The 16,295-nt window shown below is 51.4% G+C and overlaps 1 protein-coding gene across 1 annotated transcript; it reads right to left on the minus strand.

The window, feature by feature from the left end:
* Nucleotides 1-677: 677 nt before the first annotated feature.
* LOC144142343 (translocator protein-like) lies at nt 678-15,107 on the minus strand. Its single transcript, XM_077673775.1, has 4 exons — nt 14,917-15,107; nt 13,019-13,120; nt 5,092-5,292; nt 678-965 (listed from the first exon to the last, which is right to left on the minus strand). The coding sequence occupies exons 1-4, from the start codon at nt 15,046-15,048 to the stop codon at nt 789-791; spliced, it is 612 nt and encodes a 203-aa protein (XP_077529901.1). The 5' UTR covers nt 15,049-15,107; the 3' UTR covers nt 678-788.
* Between the last annotated feature and the right edge of the window lie 1,188 nt (nt 15,108-16,295).

A 16,295-nucleotide genomic window follows, 5' to 3' on the forward strand; every position in this document is an offset into this window, starting at 1 on the left:
GTAACAGGCCCAGCTGCCGCGCCCTCTCCCTTGCTAAGGGCTCCTTCCCTTCCATAAGCCAGGTATCTCGGTTTGATCATTTCCGACAGAGGTCGAAAAGAAGTGCTAGGAAGAGAGGCAGCGGCAGAGGCAATTAAGCGAATTATGGTACGGGCCAGAGAAGTTTATACCGATCGCGCTACTTTTTTTCGCCTTTTCCAAATATCCTGCAAACAAGTGATCTCTTATTTTGTGTACAGAGTGTACACAGAATAAGAGATCGGCGGGTCAAATTGGACTGCGGATTTTGTTCGTATTCTCTGAATATAATTTATAGAAAAAGACAGTACGTTCTTCATATCCGCGTGCGCATAAAAATCGTTGCTATCAGGCAAGCAAAGGACGTACGCGCCCCATCGGCCACAAATGCCTGCGGTTTCAGGTAAGGGAATTGATATTTCCACTGCCTGGCGATCACTCATCTGGTTGTGTGATGATCTCAAGTGGGACGCAGATCTTCCAAGCGCAAGTTCTCCAGCAAGGTAACAACACCCTCCAGCTGAGATAGCGTACCGCAGGCTTTCGTGTCCGATAGAATAAGGAGAAATTAAAATCTGAGCTGTGCCGGGCGAGCGCAGTACGTATTAGTATAAAGAAAACGCCCCCGATGCAATATCTCGGATGCAATCAAGAAAAAATATTCTCGGTTATATTTTATTCTCGCTCCGTGCGTGCTCGACGGGTCGCAGTAGCGCAAAGGAGACCGATACGCGAAAGGGGCGGGGAGGCGCCCTTCTCCTGCGGAGAGTCTAGCCGTTCTTGAGGACGATGGAGTTCCGCTTCCAGACGAAGTACGAGGTGAGCATGAGGTAGACGGACCACAGAAACGAGGGCAGGAACACCAGGGTGGCGCCCACGCTCACGGGCCGAAAGGCCCACAGGGTGGCGGCGGAGAAGCCCACCAGCAGCGCCGAGTCCACGAAGGCCTGGACAGTGGAGACCTTTTTAACTTCCTCGTCCTGGGCGCAGCCATCTTACCGGTGGGCTGTGCTAGCGGATCTATGATTGGCGCAGTCGACAGGATGATCTTACTGCGCATGCGCAACACAGCCCCGAGCATGGCCTGATCGCATTAAAGATTAACGGATCAAATGGTCTAGAGATGCGCTGTTTCGTAAGAAAGCCGCAGCAGACCAGACGGGTCGAAAAGGAGACTTGCGCTTGCTTTTGTCTCCTTTTCGTTCCGTGCCGTCTGTTGCACGAATACTTTTTTACAAAGTTATGCACCGACCAGCTCGCGTTACAACTCTAATGAGAATGGTATTTATGCACGGCTGTGAAGGAATAAGCGGCAAAAGAGCTGCTCGAAGATAGCTTGACTAGCCCCGTAATCAGTAAACAAGGGGAAACCGCAGGCCCGAGTACAGAGTCCATTCTGCGCATGCGGAGTAAAAAAAAACTGTGGTTTATTCCTCTGTCATAGGAATCGGTAAAACACGAAAGTGAAATGTGCAGCGAAATCTGCAGCTGAGCATGATTTGCGGGTCGGGAGAGAATAGCAGAATGTAAAACGTTATCGAAGGCGCCTTTAAGATCAAGTGCTAGGATGGCCCTCGGAGAATGACGGGTAGCCGGCGCCAAGACTTCTTCCTTCAAACGGAGGAGGATGTCATGAGTACTCCGGCTCAATCAGACTGGATGTGGCCATCGCGTCTACTCCTACATTTCAGATTTTTTAACCCAACGTCAGGCTATCCTGAAAGTTGGCGACCTCACGTCGGATCCTATATTGCTTGGTGATCGAGGCACGCCGCAAGGTTCCGTATTGTCCCCACTTCTGTTCAATCTGGCCTTAATCGACTTGCCCAAACAACTGGATGCCATCCCCAAGATACATCATGCTCTATATGCAGATGATATCACCATATGGACAGATACAGACTCTATAGGAAACATGCAAGATGCTCTCCAAGAAGCCACGGACATTGTGCAGTCTTACGCATTGTCAGTGGGTCTTCAATGTACACCTCATAAGTCAGAATTAATAATTGTGCGCAAGCACCCACCTGCTCGAACTATTGAGCCCATCTCCTTACATTTGGACGGCCAGGACATCAAACCCAGCTCTTCAATCAAAATTCTCGGTCTCACCATACAAGCAAATACGCGGAACGATCTGACCTTATCCAAATTATCCAAGACGTTCACTCAAGTTACGCACATGCTCCGACGCATCTCTAACCGCCATCGGGGCCTAAAAGAACAAGATATGATTAGACTGATTCGAGCACTTCTGATCTCTAGAGTTATCTACGTTGCTCCATACCTCTGCCTCACGAAAGGTGACTTGGACGCCCTTGACAAGTTCATACGCAAGGCATTCAAACAGGCATTGGGCCTACCTATGAACACCTCTACTCAGCTGCTTCTACAACTGGGTCTTCATAATACGGTTTCAGAATTAATTGAAGGCCACCTTGCCAGCCAACGTGTCCGGCTCACTCAAACACCTGCGGGCCTTTGGTTACTCAAACGCCTACGACTCGCGCACCCAGCATCTCCTCCTGCTCTTCTTGTCCTCCCCGAGGCTTGGAGATCTGCTGTACGGGTTCGCCCAATACCGAAGAACATGCACCCTGATCTCCACCCGGGCAGAAGACAAGCACGGAGTCAAACCCACGAGAACATCTATGGGAACCGTCTGGACGTCGCGTATACAGACGCTACCTCGTATCCAGGCGGGCAGCACAAGGTTGCAACCGTCACCACCAAATCGTCCCTTATAACCTGTGCTTCAATTACCACGACATCCACGCATATTGCTGAGGAACTGGCCATCGCACTCGCACTTATTCACACCAAGAGCGCGGTCATCTTAACCGACTCCCAAGCTGCCTGTCGGAGCTTCTTGGCGGGGAGGGTGGCCCCACCAACTTTCCGCCTCCTCTCGCAACATCAGCCACAAAGAAACGTCGCCCTCGTCTGGACACCCGCCCACTGTACATTGACAGGCAATAATTTTGCCCATCATCATGCCTGCGCACTCTCCTCCCAGGCCCCAGAAGAACAAGCGGAGTCCACACCACTGGTTACGTTTCAGGACATCACACAGTACTATCGACTCGACAGGCAACGATTCCCTCAACCTCACTCCAAGCTGTCCAAATCAGAAGAAACGACTATTCGTCGCATCCAAACGAATACCTTCGTCCATTCAATTCGCTTACACCACATGTTTCCTACTCAATTTCCCGCCCAATGCACTTTTTGCTCTCAGCCTGGCACACTCGTCCACATTATATTAGAGTGTACGCATAACCCTGACCTCCCACCCTTTCCTTCCCCCCTCCCCCTCTATGAGCTGTGGGAGAACCTGATCACCAGCGACCACCTGGACGTCCAGCAACTACTGGCATCTAGGGCGTCGGTCGCCCGGTCGTCACTTGGATTCCCGGACTAGGGAACCACTCCTACTTTATAAGGCTCATTAAAGTTTCATACTACTACTACTACATTGCGGGTCGGCGGCGGTCTTGTGGGTGTGCTTGGCGAGCGACGTCCTGCTGGCGGGTCGCTTCGGCAAAGGTGTACTGGCGTCATTTCCGTGACGGATATGACGTTAGTGAAATCTTGGTGTATCCCGGCATAAAACATTTTCGTGTTAAAATATAAAACCAGAAAACGAACAACCCTAAGCATAACGTAATCGTTAGTACTAAAGGTTGCTTCCCCGCAAGAAAACCCTGTGTGCAGGGGTGCACCCTTTACAGGCCGCTTGCTTCGTTGTACAAGCGTCATCTTGGTGTACCCGGGAATAAAACACTTTCGTGTTAAAATAGAAGCCTCTGATGGCTGCAAAAAGCAACAATATCACTGTAACAAATTGCTCAAATTTGTTTTGTTGTTATAAAAATGAAGCTTCAAAAACATTTATTTGCCACTGATTATTTATAAGCTTAAAAAAGGTCACCCGTTTTTGTTAATTTTGGCATCGAGACAAAAAAGAAGCCATGTGGCTAACCAAGCCAGCCAGGTAGGCGAGGAACGCCGCTAGCTGCAATGGCGGTGCCCACGACGGCCCGCGATTGCAGCGCCAGATTCCCCTCTAGTATGCATTAGTATGAAACTTTATGTTGTCACTGGTCCGGACCACCAGGCCGCGCTGGTTATAACCAGCGCGGCCTGGTGGTCCGCGCTGCTCCTGCTGAGCAGCCAAGTCCTGGATATATCCAGGCTGCTCAGCAGGAGCTCCAACTGCTCGCTCGGTGGCGCCTGCAGGACCTCTGGGAGTCCGTTCACACCCTCCCATGCCATCTGGAAGAGATTGTGCGTGTGCGCGCGCGCGTGTATATGTGTGTGTCACACCACACACCCACACGCACGCACGCGCGCACAGTTCGCATAGGCTGGGATTAATCATGTGCAACTGTGTGGCGTGTGGGGAAGCAAGTCTTCTTATCTGGGTTGCTTCTTATTTGGTGAGTTTTGGATGGACGTTCCCGTCTGCCCAATATGTAATGTTCCAATACGTTCCTGGTGCGTCAAGAGTAGTGGTTGTTGCCCGGTGGGAATGACCTCGGGCAGCGCCATTAGCCGCCATATTATCATCCACGCGATGTGACAAAACAAAAACAAAATGTAAACGCATGGCGTGAACGTCCACCTTTAAATTAAATGAGATAAAAACGACAAATAAAAAGGGTATTTGCGGGCTGCGTATAATAAAAGCAAAACTGTAAAAAATACCAACAGAAGAAATCAAAGTAACCTGGTGTATTGTGGGCTACACCCGGGCTACGAGGCGCGCCGTAGTGGAGGGCTCCTCCGGAAGTAATTCTGGTCCTCTGGGGATTTTCCACGTGCGCCGAAATCTCGACACGCGGGCGCTTCTCGCCTCCATCAGAAAAGCGGCCCACCGCGACCGGGAACCCAACCCGCGTCCTGGTTTCAGCAGCTGAACGCCTTGGCCACCGCCACCGAGGCGGGTTAGGAGGAAATGCTGTGTCTACATATACACACGCACACAGAATGGGACAGGCGGAACCCACGGGGAGGTGCCCTTCCCAAGGCGAGAGCTTACGCTAATGCGCAGTGACAATTGGCGGCGCTCACCAGGGCCATCATGCGTTGCTTGAAGAGCAGCGGCACCCAGAGCCACGAGAGGGCGAGCTGGACGCCGTAGAGCTTGAGCGCCGTGCGGCAGCCCTCCTCCGCGTACACCATGTACGAGGCGAAGCCCATGGTCGGGTAGCACAGGTTGAACATGGGCAAGAACACCCAGTGCCGGGGACACCACGACGGCTTGCGCAGGTTCTGGCACAACAGCGGAGGAGGGCAGTTCTCGCCGTCACACGCACGCCCCAAATGTCGGAACGTGTAGTAGCGCAGGGGAAATAAAAATGGCCCCGAAAACCATAACTTATACAAAATTTCATGATTCACAGAACTGAAACCCTTTTCTGCATGACAGAAGAGACCAAAGGCTGCTCTTTTTCTTTCAAATGTATACCGGGCCCTAGATCAGAATCAGATAGATTTTCAAGAAGTGTTCGCGTACCTGAGCCGGAAACAAACGCGTACTGATGCCTATTTAACCAATTGTGCTTCAGTAAGAACGAATGCGTGGCGGAATGTAGATGTTTTTCCAACATATATGTGATATGCAGGGAATGATAGAAATAGTACGGTATAGTTAGACGTGTTGTTTTCAGTACCACCTTCACGGAGTGGAACGATGCGTGGCCGTTCTAAAGCACGTGGTAGAACACTATAGATTCAATGGTGCCATTCAGCACAAACAACAGGACATTTTTCAACGCGGAAACGTTCTTGCAGAGATGTCTCTAATGAAAATGTTATCTAATTCTGCCATTTTGTGTTTGTGGCTCGAGGCAATAGAAAGTAAGTCTGGTTCCGCTATGAAAGAAGGAAAAGTGCGAAATGCCGCATAAGGCGTTCAGCAATCTTGTCTACTAGGAAGCGCTGGGGAAATATTCATTGCAAAAAAGCCGGGTAATGTAAGGGTAAGACGCCTACCCTTTGCCATAACTTATTCAATATAGATCTGGAATAGGTACCGCATGTTATAGGGCTAGGGCAGTCATCATCATCATCAACAGCAGCAGCAGGAGCAGCAACCTGGTTGTGGCCACTGCAGGACGAAGGCCTCTTCCCAAGATTTCCAGCCACGTCCATCGAGTGCCAACTGAGTCCACCCTTTCCCTCCATAGTTCATCCCCCTCCATCGAATCCTTGGCCGTTTGCGGTTTATTGGCAGCCACTTCGTTAGACAAATGGTCCGCCTGTTGTCTCATGCGCATTATGTGACCCGCCCAAACTTATTTGCTTCGCTTAATTTGAGCAATAATGTGTTCCACAGAAGTCTAATTCCCTAATCCACACAGCAGTTTTCTTGTCCCTAAGCGTGACCCCTGGCATTTTTCTTTCCATATGGCCCGCCGGGCCGATATAAGTTTCCTTTCAAGTCGCTTAGTGAGACCCCAAGTTTCCGCCCCATACGTCATGATCGGAAGAACGCATTGGTTATATACCAGCTTCTCAAGTGACAGAAGAAGCTTAAGCTATTCAGGGTACCAGGTTTCCTACAAACGCAGACAAACGCAGGCTTATTCTGCGGGTAATTTCTTTTTTTATGATCCGAATCAGCGCTTATGACTTGCCCAAGATAGACGTAATCACTTACTGTTTCCTAGATTTCTTTACCTACCTCGGAGTCACGTTCCTTGGCATGCGTATTGAGCATAACCTTTGCTTTCTTTGTGTTTATTTTTAAGCCTGCAAATTTACTACACAACAATGCGCTTGAACCTCCGCTAATTCTTTTATAGGGACAACGACAAAAAAAAACCTTGGCTATCTACATTTGTTGCAAAAAAGAGCTCTTAGTTTAATTGAACTGCTGCAACGCAACTTTTCCACAAACACCAACTCTTAACAATCAACAATATCCGACTTTAAAAATTAGCTATGGTCATGTATCACGACGTTAATGTAACCCTACTGAATTTTTAAGGAAATTTGCCGAGAAAGACCACAGCCACAAATTACGGCATATCATATACAAGAAAGATAAGCTTCGCACCAACTACGGTGCACCAAAAGTGACATAACAAATTCCAGACACCCTTAATGAACACCCTACCGAAACCACGTTAATTCAGGAAAGCCCTTCGATTCATGTATTTAAAAAAAGATTCATGCCTACCTTTAAATATTCCAGAACTAAATTCACACTCTTAATTCCTCATCCCATTCTATGCAGCTCAAGTATACTGTTACTTATTTCTTCTTATTTACGCAATAAGTGTGTATACGGTATTCATTCAATTTTTAACGTAACAGGCTTCTCAATGTACTTATGTTCAGTGTCCAATGGCATAACATTTGTATTTCTCAGTTGCAATGTATGTTTTCTTTTTCTTCTTTTTTTTCTTTACCCAATGGATGTTCATGTATGGACTGGTTATTTATGCGGGAAGTCAGCCAGGTCTTCTGTTGCCTTTACGCCGGTCCCCCAGTCAACTTGTATCTTTTCTGTTGTACAAAATAAAAAAATATTTCTACATTCTAAAAAATCTCCGAGCACAATTGGCGAAGCATGCTCGGCGATTTCCGCCTGGTCTGACTGAACAAGACAATGTCGACTGCAAGCCTTAGGTGGCTCAGGTATTCCCCGTTTATTCGCACCCCTGTCTTCCTCCACTTAAGCTTTCTGAACACAACCCTCCAGACATCTGTAAATAAGTGCTACGGCAGTGTACTCGTGAAAACAGGTACGGTTAGATAGAAGTTTCCCACGTATACTCGTACGGTATATGATATATATTGCAGAACCTGCAGAGCACGGTGTTACGACTGAGCCCGTCGCTGGGCTTCTTCTCATCACTCCCCGGCTGTGCGGCGAAGCCACTACGTGCACCTTTCAAGCAAGCCCCACCGTGTCGGTGACTCGTGTTTTCACGTCTCGACAAAGCCCGGGTCAGACGCTTCGCTTTCGGCGCGTTTCAAGCTTCGACGGTTGCCGGCCCGGCGAGGCGCGTCTCAACGCGCTTCAAGGACACAGAGGCCCCGCGATCGCAGCGGAGTCCTCCTCTCTCCCCTCTCTCGGACTCAACGTGCGCCGACGCTACCGACTGCTCACGAACTCTGGAAAGAGCGTTGTGTGTGTCTGTGGCGTTCGTGGCGTGTGCACATTCTAGAGGGACCGCTGTTTTGACCGTTGGCGCTTTTGGGTATAAATAGAGCCGTCCAAGCGCTGTAGATCATTCCTGTTTGAGCAGCGAATCAATGCTGTCACTCTGCTCGAGTCCTGTACTGTTACCTCGCCCGTCGGGGCATTGTTCTTTGGCTTCGGCTCACCTCTCGCTATGAAGTAAACAGTTACGTTAGCCTACGGCTTCTGGACTTCTTCACGGCTGCAACAGCGGCTGGCCGCTCGCTTTACACCACGCTACCACACGTATGTCGGAGGCGACGGAGCTCGGCTCGGGTCGGCCCACCCGGTCGCAACTACGGGTTGTCAGCGGTGGGATGACACGTTCGCAACAACGGTGAATGCGCCATCAGTATGTTTCAGTGGTGTCATTTTGCGTTATGGATGCGTACAGGCCTCAAGAGAAGTTGTATGCTGTCTCTTGCACCGAACATTTACGGTAACATTCTCTACCAGTGTAGAAGAGGCGGAATATTATAGCACAATTATCTCAAACAGGGCTTATTCCAACCACGACGAAGAAATAATTAAGGTGCATAATTAGAATGGGCTGCAGCGGTGCATGCGGCAAGCATATGCAGGCTCCATAAAATGGGCAGGTGAAGACCTATGGGGCATACGTGTGAAGGCTTAGACACCTCGAGAAAAAACTTAGGCCAGCGGTACAAGCCGTGGAAACGAGCAGTCCTCGGTTTGGCACCAACTGGTGTGCAAGGCATCCTTCCAACGGGTGCGGGCCTGTACGCCCACCTGCTGTCCACCTGGCAGAGAGGGACCACCGTGGAAACAAAACAGCCACTGAGAGGCGGGACTGCAGAACTGCATGCAGGGATGGGATGAGGTAATTCTCGATCGACTAGCAGCGAACAGGGCATACACGGGAGGGGACAGAAACGGGCTGGTGCCGGTGATTAATCTCACTACACAGTTGTCCCCTCTCACCGTGACAAGTTGCCATCTCATTCGATATCGCTACGGTGTCTTAGCCGAAGAGGCTAAGCAGAGCAAGAGTTAGTTCATAGCCTATTTACAACATTGGGACATAGGCCGGGTACCAGCCGAAAGAAGATGACGGTAGCGCGCTCGGACTCGGGGAACGAGCTAGAAGTAGCCGTAGAAGAGGATCTTAATTGAGCCTTGCCTGCGCGGTGCTCTCAGGACTGTACATACACTGTGTGGGTACCTCTTGGCTTCACGTCTTACTTCACGTCACCGCAACGATATTATCGTGCCGACCGCCAATCCGCCTCTTTCATTGCGTTGTGCTGCCACCTAGCGTGCCTAGCGGAAGTTGAAGCCGTAGGGTTTGCCGGCGTTTCCTCCGGCTGCGTTCTCGTTGTATGCACGGCAATCCCACATTGCGGCGAGGAGCAGCCGAAGTTTTTCTTCTGTGTTGGTGTTATAACGCTTTAAGATGACAGCCCCTGGTCATCACATAATACCAGGCGGCTTCTTATCACTGAATGAGGGCTGGCAAAGAAATCTCGGACAGATCCGTGTGCCCGGTGTGCCGGCCGAGTAGCAGAGCGAGCAGTACTTGGAGTCGCCTGGCATCAAGTGCGATCGCCAGCTCAACAAAGGCCGGCAGTTCGCAAAATGCCTTTAAGCGCTGGACACATGTACGATTGGTACACGCGATTCGCATGCGACTGATCGTTACGACTGTCGCCACGACTAGTCGTACGCGTGAATTTGAGACGGCCCGATGCTCGCATGAGATGCGTCGTCAGCGTCGCTCCGCCCACTGTTTTTGCTCCACGGTCAACTACGATGATCGCTAAGCTGAATTTGTAGATTCTGCGCTTTTGTTCGTAAGAAATCGATAAAGCAAGCAATCGTGAAGCGTTTTCTGCCTTCGGAAACAGTCCGCGCACACGCCGGCCGCGCCTGCCAGCTCGACGCACTCAGCGGCTCGAACCGGCGCAGACCACGGTAGCAACCGCGCTTGTCGCTGCTCTGTCAATCTGATCGCTAAAAAGTTTCACATGCGAGAAAGTAGGTGTTAGTGTGGTGAAAAATTGTGCTAGGGATTGTTGTCAGGGCTTATTTTAAAAGCGGCGATCAGATATATCTGCCGCGATGCAAGCGTATGCGCTGACCGGCCGCCGCGGCGCGCGTTGCGCCGAGCGGCCCAGAGATGGCGATACCTGCGCGGAAGCATCGAAACAGGCTACGCAGATGTCTCGGTCACCGATCTCTCAAACGGCAGTTATAACTTAAATGGAGTTCCACATGCGAGAAAGGGGATGATAGTGTAGTGAAAAGTTGTGTTGCGGATTGTTATTCGCAGTTGCACAGATAGCAGCGATCAAATATCCGCCAGGATGCCAAGCCTAATGTTCCCAACACCCGAGCTGACGCGAGCGACGCAAGCCGCCGTAGCCGATCGCGTGCGGCCGACGGGAAGCGATACAAGCCGACACCGTTCCCTTTTCGGCACTCCGAGTTACAGCGGAACGCAGCACAAGTTGTGGGCATTGTTCCGCGCACAACGAGCACACACAAAAAATCAAACGATGTAAATACAACCACGACCCCTTCCCGCTTGTGCGGGAGCTGTGGGGAATGTCGTCTGCTGCCCCTACTGGACTGCTTAGGGACTTGGCCGCTAGGGGATTGCGCATGCGCAATGGGGTTGTGAAAGAGGCGGATTCTTCGGCATCAAGCGCCGGACTTATAGAATGGCAACGAGAGTTGCGATACTTGCTTGCTACATCGCCCACCCGTCCCTTGATGCCAACCACACCTCCCCTTTCACTAATTTATGTCCATAAGTTTTTTTAGCAAATAATTGATAATGACACTCCGATTAATCCATATCTCTGAGCGGGATTGCGAGGGTCAAGCAACCTCGCGAGAGATTCGGCGGCCGCAGGTGGCCCGCCGAGCGCGCGCGCATGCACCCGCGAGAGGAACGAGGCGAGCGCTTGCGCAAACGAAACAGCGGGGGAAACATTTTTCCCCCGTTTTTCGACTGCGCGTGACTGGGTCGTCGTTTAAATCAGCGGCTTTACGGTCCGGAACTGAGGCGCGTTTGCAAATGGCCCGATTGGGGGCAAAGCCACGAGGGACGGCCCCAATAAATATCTTTCTCCGAGAGGTCCGGTGCGTAAGTCAACGCCGTGCATGCGTTGACGTGCGCCGTATTTTGCACGGTCCCGGTGCGTGCACCGCTACAGCCCGTTCAACGCTCGGCTGACCCGAGGCCTCGTCTGCCACCGCGTAGTGTACACACAGTTGCTCTTCCCTTTCGAGCCGCGCGGCGTTCCGCTGCTCTGCTTCCGCTCTCTGCCAACACTTGCCACCACGGAGTCGTGAGGCTTTCGGCTCTAAAATCGTAGGCCCAGATTCACTAACATATGGTGCCTTCTTAATAGCAGTTTCGGACTGGCCGGCGCTGGAGCGAAGTTGGCTGTCAGTGAAGCGCGATATGATCAAGTCACAAGCTGCCCTCACAATAATAAGCTTTGCTAGCTAACACGGCCACGCTGCGCTGCTTCCCAAAGGTGTCTCGCGTTCGTCTCTTTGACGCTGCTTTATTTGCGAGAGACGTTTCGCTCATTGTAATGATTTCCCTGCCAGAATAGCAGTCATCGCACTCGATTCTAGCGCAGGCTTGAAATAGTGAAACCAAATAACCACAGCTATATACGACATCGCCAGCCATTTTTTCGCACTGCCCCTATGACGTCACAATTGTACGGTTGGCGGCTTCCGACTAAAGATACCCGCGAGAAACATGATTTCGCGATATTGCACTGATTTTACGATTTCTGGGTTCCGTTTGATCGCTTCACGTCGACATTATTCTAGCAAGAATTTAAGGCAGAATAACCCGTTTTCGAATTTGCACTAATTTTGATGTCGGGAAACGCGAAATTTAAAATCTTGTAAGTATTACTCATTTGCTTGTGCGCGCGCGTGTGCGTGTGCGTGTGTGCAAAAACCACATGCATACCCATACTTGAAGACGCGCCCCTTGGCGTGCCTACTGAACATAACTTTTGATTTTTAAGTGTTCATTTTTAACTCTGCAACTAAACTTTCCGAGTACGCTTGTCGGAGCGTGCGCTGTAACTCCTGGCTCGTGCAGCTCAGCAAGACAATGTCGCCGGTAAACCTCAGGTGGTTCCGCCAACGCCAATCCGCTCCATCATGCATCCGTTTAATCCGTCCGTCCGTCATTTGCGAAGAGTGTTCAGCACAGCTGGCAAGGTGCAATGATAGCACGAAGTGACTCGGAGACCAGTCCTCGTAAGGCGAGGAGTGTGCAGTCAGTGAATACGCGAAACGTGAAGCTATAGACTGTGTGAGTGTCAGATATCCGTGCATGGCACGAGTCGGTCACATTTGTGCCATCTTCGCGTGTATGTATACGTGCAAGACGTCTCCGCAGCATATAGTTATTCTTCTGCACCCACTCCCACGGGCTGCGCTTTCTATGCGTAAATGAACAAATGAAATGTGTCTCCGTGACGCCCCGACACTGCAGGGCGAGCTGCTGCAACTGAACGAGGCAAGCCTGGGACTCAACGGGAGTAATTAACCGGAAATGGGGCACTGCTCGCTCAACCTTCGCAGCACTCTGGCGGGTCGATGGCTCCATGACACTCGAATAATTCTCTGCGGCAAGGTAGCGTACGTACCCCGTCAAGTTATGTCCGTACGCGCAAGTGAGAAACAGTCGTGAACGAACGCGCCAAAGCATTCTGCAATTAACGGCACTCATCTCAACTTCCCGGCAGAAGTGCGCAGCTGCGGGGTCTTTCTTCTCGCAGCCAGCACGGTCGAGAGGCGTGTGCGTACCTCGTACCAGTGGCGGTACTCCCTGCGCAGGTAGTGCGACGCCAAGGCCCCGCCGATGCTGGGCAGCACGGTGATGGCCACCGGAACGCCGTACTTCCGCACCTGCAGCCGCCAGAAGTGTGCGTGGTTACACGCATATAGCTGCGCGCTGTTATGCTGCTGTCGCACAGGAACGATGGCGCGTGGGACGTTTTATACGTGCACGCACTACCAGTGTGCAAACGTCGTCGATTGTCCCGTCGGCGAAATTCGTTCCTAAAGCTTTCTTAGTGGGAACGATGGCGTTCTGTCACAAGACTCACGCATTTCCTCGTGGAAGGCTCGGTCCAGCGAAAGCTCTGGTAAGATCTCCGGACACACGGCGCGTGCGTGAAACCGGGCTCAGGCCATTGTGTCAAAAGGGTTACTTCGAAATCGCGACAAAGAAACGCTTCCATCGATCATGAAGGAGGAGTGCCGCAATAGTGCACCTTTATCTTATAAACTCTGTGTACGGTTTAGATCGTTCCTAAATGCGCTTACTTGGTGAGCGAAAAAGCGTCGCATGGGTTCGTTCTTGTTTGCGGTGTGGGCCTTTCAAGGTTTGAGACGATCGCTTGGGCACACTTCTGTCGAATGTTTTGACGCGCTCTTGACGTGTCCGAGAGCTTTCGCCCTTCTCTCAAGTTCATATGAGAAGTGTTTATTCGAACAAGCAGTTACGTGCCGACGCCGTTTCTTGTGTTGAACAAAGTAGACGGTAAAATGGAACCTCCATTTCGAGAGCGAGCAAGTAGCGGTTTACACAGGAAGAAATGTTAGGACTCTGATGTACATTTGAAACGCCCTATACAGGGCGGTTAAGTCGACAGGTTTTTTTTTTTTAATTAGGCGCTTATATTTACGCGAAGACACCTCTACAGTGAGGCTATGCGCCCAGGGGGCACAGAATTATGGGGTTACTATCGATGTCGGTGGCTTAACTAAAATTGATTGATTAACTTTTTAGTGGCTGCAGTAAGCAGGCATGTTTGTATTGAAAAGCTAGACGCAATCGTGTTTCTACACAGTTTCATTTGGCACAATTCTTATCTAGCGCATCTGTTCTCCGAGATAGTGAACTGCGAAGTTTAATTGCCAGTGAAGACTGCCGCAGAGCTCCTCCCTTTTGTTCTGTGCTTCGATAGCGGTTCAGAGTACTGCAGATTGCGATAACGCCAACAAAGACTAGAAGGGTGCCAGCTATCACTTTTGCCTATACCTCCACCCCGCTGTCAAACTAAACACCGTACACAGCAGCCACGTCACAAAATGGAGGAGCTTTGGGCCGGTCGTCACGGCCTGGCATGCGTATCATCCGAACGGCAATTAAACTTCACAGTTCGGTTTCTCGGAGTGTACGGATGGGCTAGAAGAATTCTGCCGAATGAAACATGATTCCGTCTAACTTTTACATACAAACATGCCTGCTTACTGCAGCCATTAAAAAGTTAATTAATCGATTTTAGTTAATTAAGCCGCCGACATCAATAATTTCCCCATAATTCTGTGTCCCTCTGTGCGCATCGAATCACTGCAGAGGTTGTCTTCACGTAAATATAAGCGCCTAATTTTAAGAAAAACCTGTCGGCTTAATTTTGATCACCCTGTATAGTGGGATACTGGAAACACGAACGAAGAAAAGAACGCACCCAAGACGTGCCATTTAAAGAACTTGTCCCGCTGAGCAAGAAGCATCCTTCAGCCTCTCTACCCTGATGCAGTCAAGCGGGGATCAATTTCAAACTGCGGTCAGCCCCTCGACGTTTGAACTTCTCAGAGGCCCCGAGTCTCAGAACCTGGACCAGTGCGTGCACCGCTGTGTAGCCAGCCCCTTACGGCGCAAAGAATGCTCCAGGCACCGGCATATGTGTACTTACCAAGGCCAGGAAGGGTCTCTTCACGGGACACTGGCCATCGCGACAGTGGCCGGCCGCCTGAGAGGATGATGCCGTGGAACGGCGGGGTGCGGCGGCCACGTGCGTGTCGTCGGAGGAGGAGGACTTCTTCATGGCTCCTGCCTGCAGCCGCTGCGCCCACCGTGCAGACGGCCGGCTTCTACGCGACTGCCCAAGGTCGCGTAGACGCGAAGCCGCAGATCACGCTTCCTGGGTCAGAGGAACGGCAGAGCGCTCGAGAGCTCTGGCGCGCCGCCATCAGATGTCCGTGTCGTCGTAGCTCTGACATCATTGGCAGTGCTCTTCGGGACGACGACTGACTGTGCAGCCGCTGCTGTGCTGCGCTGAGCGAAGCATTGTTTGCCCGCAAATTTCCTCCTCCAAGACGAGTCCAATATCATTGCCATCTACTGAAGAAAGACGAGGATTCCTTTCTTGGGCTAATCAAGTACTGGTCTGTCACTGGACAGCCGACAGAAGTGCTACTGGTGGGCCTGACAACAAACGGACACGCTGCAGGGTTATTGGCGAGGGGAAGGAAAGGAAGAAGGAGATGGCGGGGATGGGGGGGGGGGGGGGGGGGGGAAGCTGGACTGAGGGGGTGGAGGACGAGAAGTGGGAGAGGCGTGGCACGTTAAGCGGAATATGACGAGGGAGAGAACAGAGAAAGGTCGAGGGGGGCAGAGGAGAATGTAATGGCTAAATGAGAGAAGCGGAGGGAAAAGGTGCGCGGGAAACGTGGTTGGGAGAAGGGGCAGCTGGGAAGGCTTGCGAGCGGGAACGAGAGAGGACGGGGAGGACTAAGAGTGCACGTGTGAGGAGTGGGAGGGAAGGGAACCCAGGGAAGGGATGCAAGAGGAGGCCTGTCGGCCTCATTTCCAGCATGCAAGCGAGCAGGTACGCAGGCTTTTGTTTTTTTTATTTCTTGTCTTTCCCCACATCTGTAATTCCGTTTCTCGATATCCATTCTTATGACACAGTGGTCCACCGGTCCTCAGTTTTTGCATTACATGCCCGGCCCAACTACAATTCTCTTCATGTGTACCAGCGCATGTCTGCCACTCGAGTTGCTCCCTCACCTGACGCTCGTTTCCTATCCCTCGGCGTTGAAACAATCGTTCCTCTTTCCGTGCCTCATTGTGGTAGCCTGAGCACAAGGCAAACCCAGCGCAGGTGCCAGTTCCGAGTGCCACAGTGTGCGTGGGCCCCGTCACGAGCCGATTTTGCTCGCCTCCAATGGCCTGGCTGCACCTGTACAACCTGCAGCCATTGTGTGCAGAGCGCGAGTGCTACTTCAGGCTGGCTGCATCTAGCCCCGGTGGTGTGCACGTCGGAGCAGCTGTCAATCCCCGGGGACCCGC

The sequence above is a fragment of the Haemaphysalis longicornis genome, unplaced genomic scaffold (assembly GCF_048455015.1).
Source record: "Haemaphysalis longicornis isolate Haplotype H1 unplaced genomic scaffold, Haemaphysalis longicornis Haplotype H1 scaffold_6, whole genome shotgun sequence".
NCBI lineage: Eukaryota > Metazoa > Arthropoda > Arachnida > Ixodida > Ixodidae > Haemaphysalis > Haemaphysalis longicornis.

What these genes read in the sequence shown, in the direction of transcription:
- LOC144142343 (XM_077673775.1), bottom strand. Translation starts at nt 15,048, where the DNA reads ATGAAGAAGTCCTCCTCCTCCGACGACACGCACGTGGCCGCCGCACCC. An exon ending in AGTACCGCCACTGGTACGAG is followed by an intron (nt 5,293 to 13,018) that starts GTACGCACACGC and finishes CTGTTGTGCCAG; the next exon opens with AACCTGCGCAAGCCGTCGTG. An exon ending in AGCAACGCATGATGGCCCTG is followed by an intron (nt 966 to 5,091) that starts GTGAGCGCCGCC and finishes TCCACTGTCCAG; the next exon opens with GCCTTCGTGGACTCGGCGCT.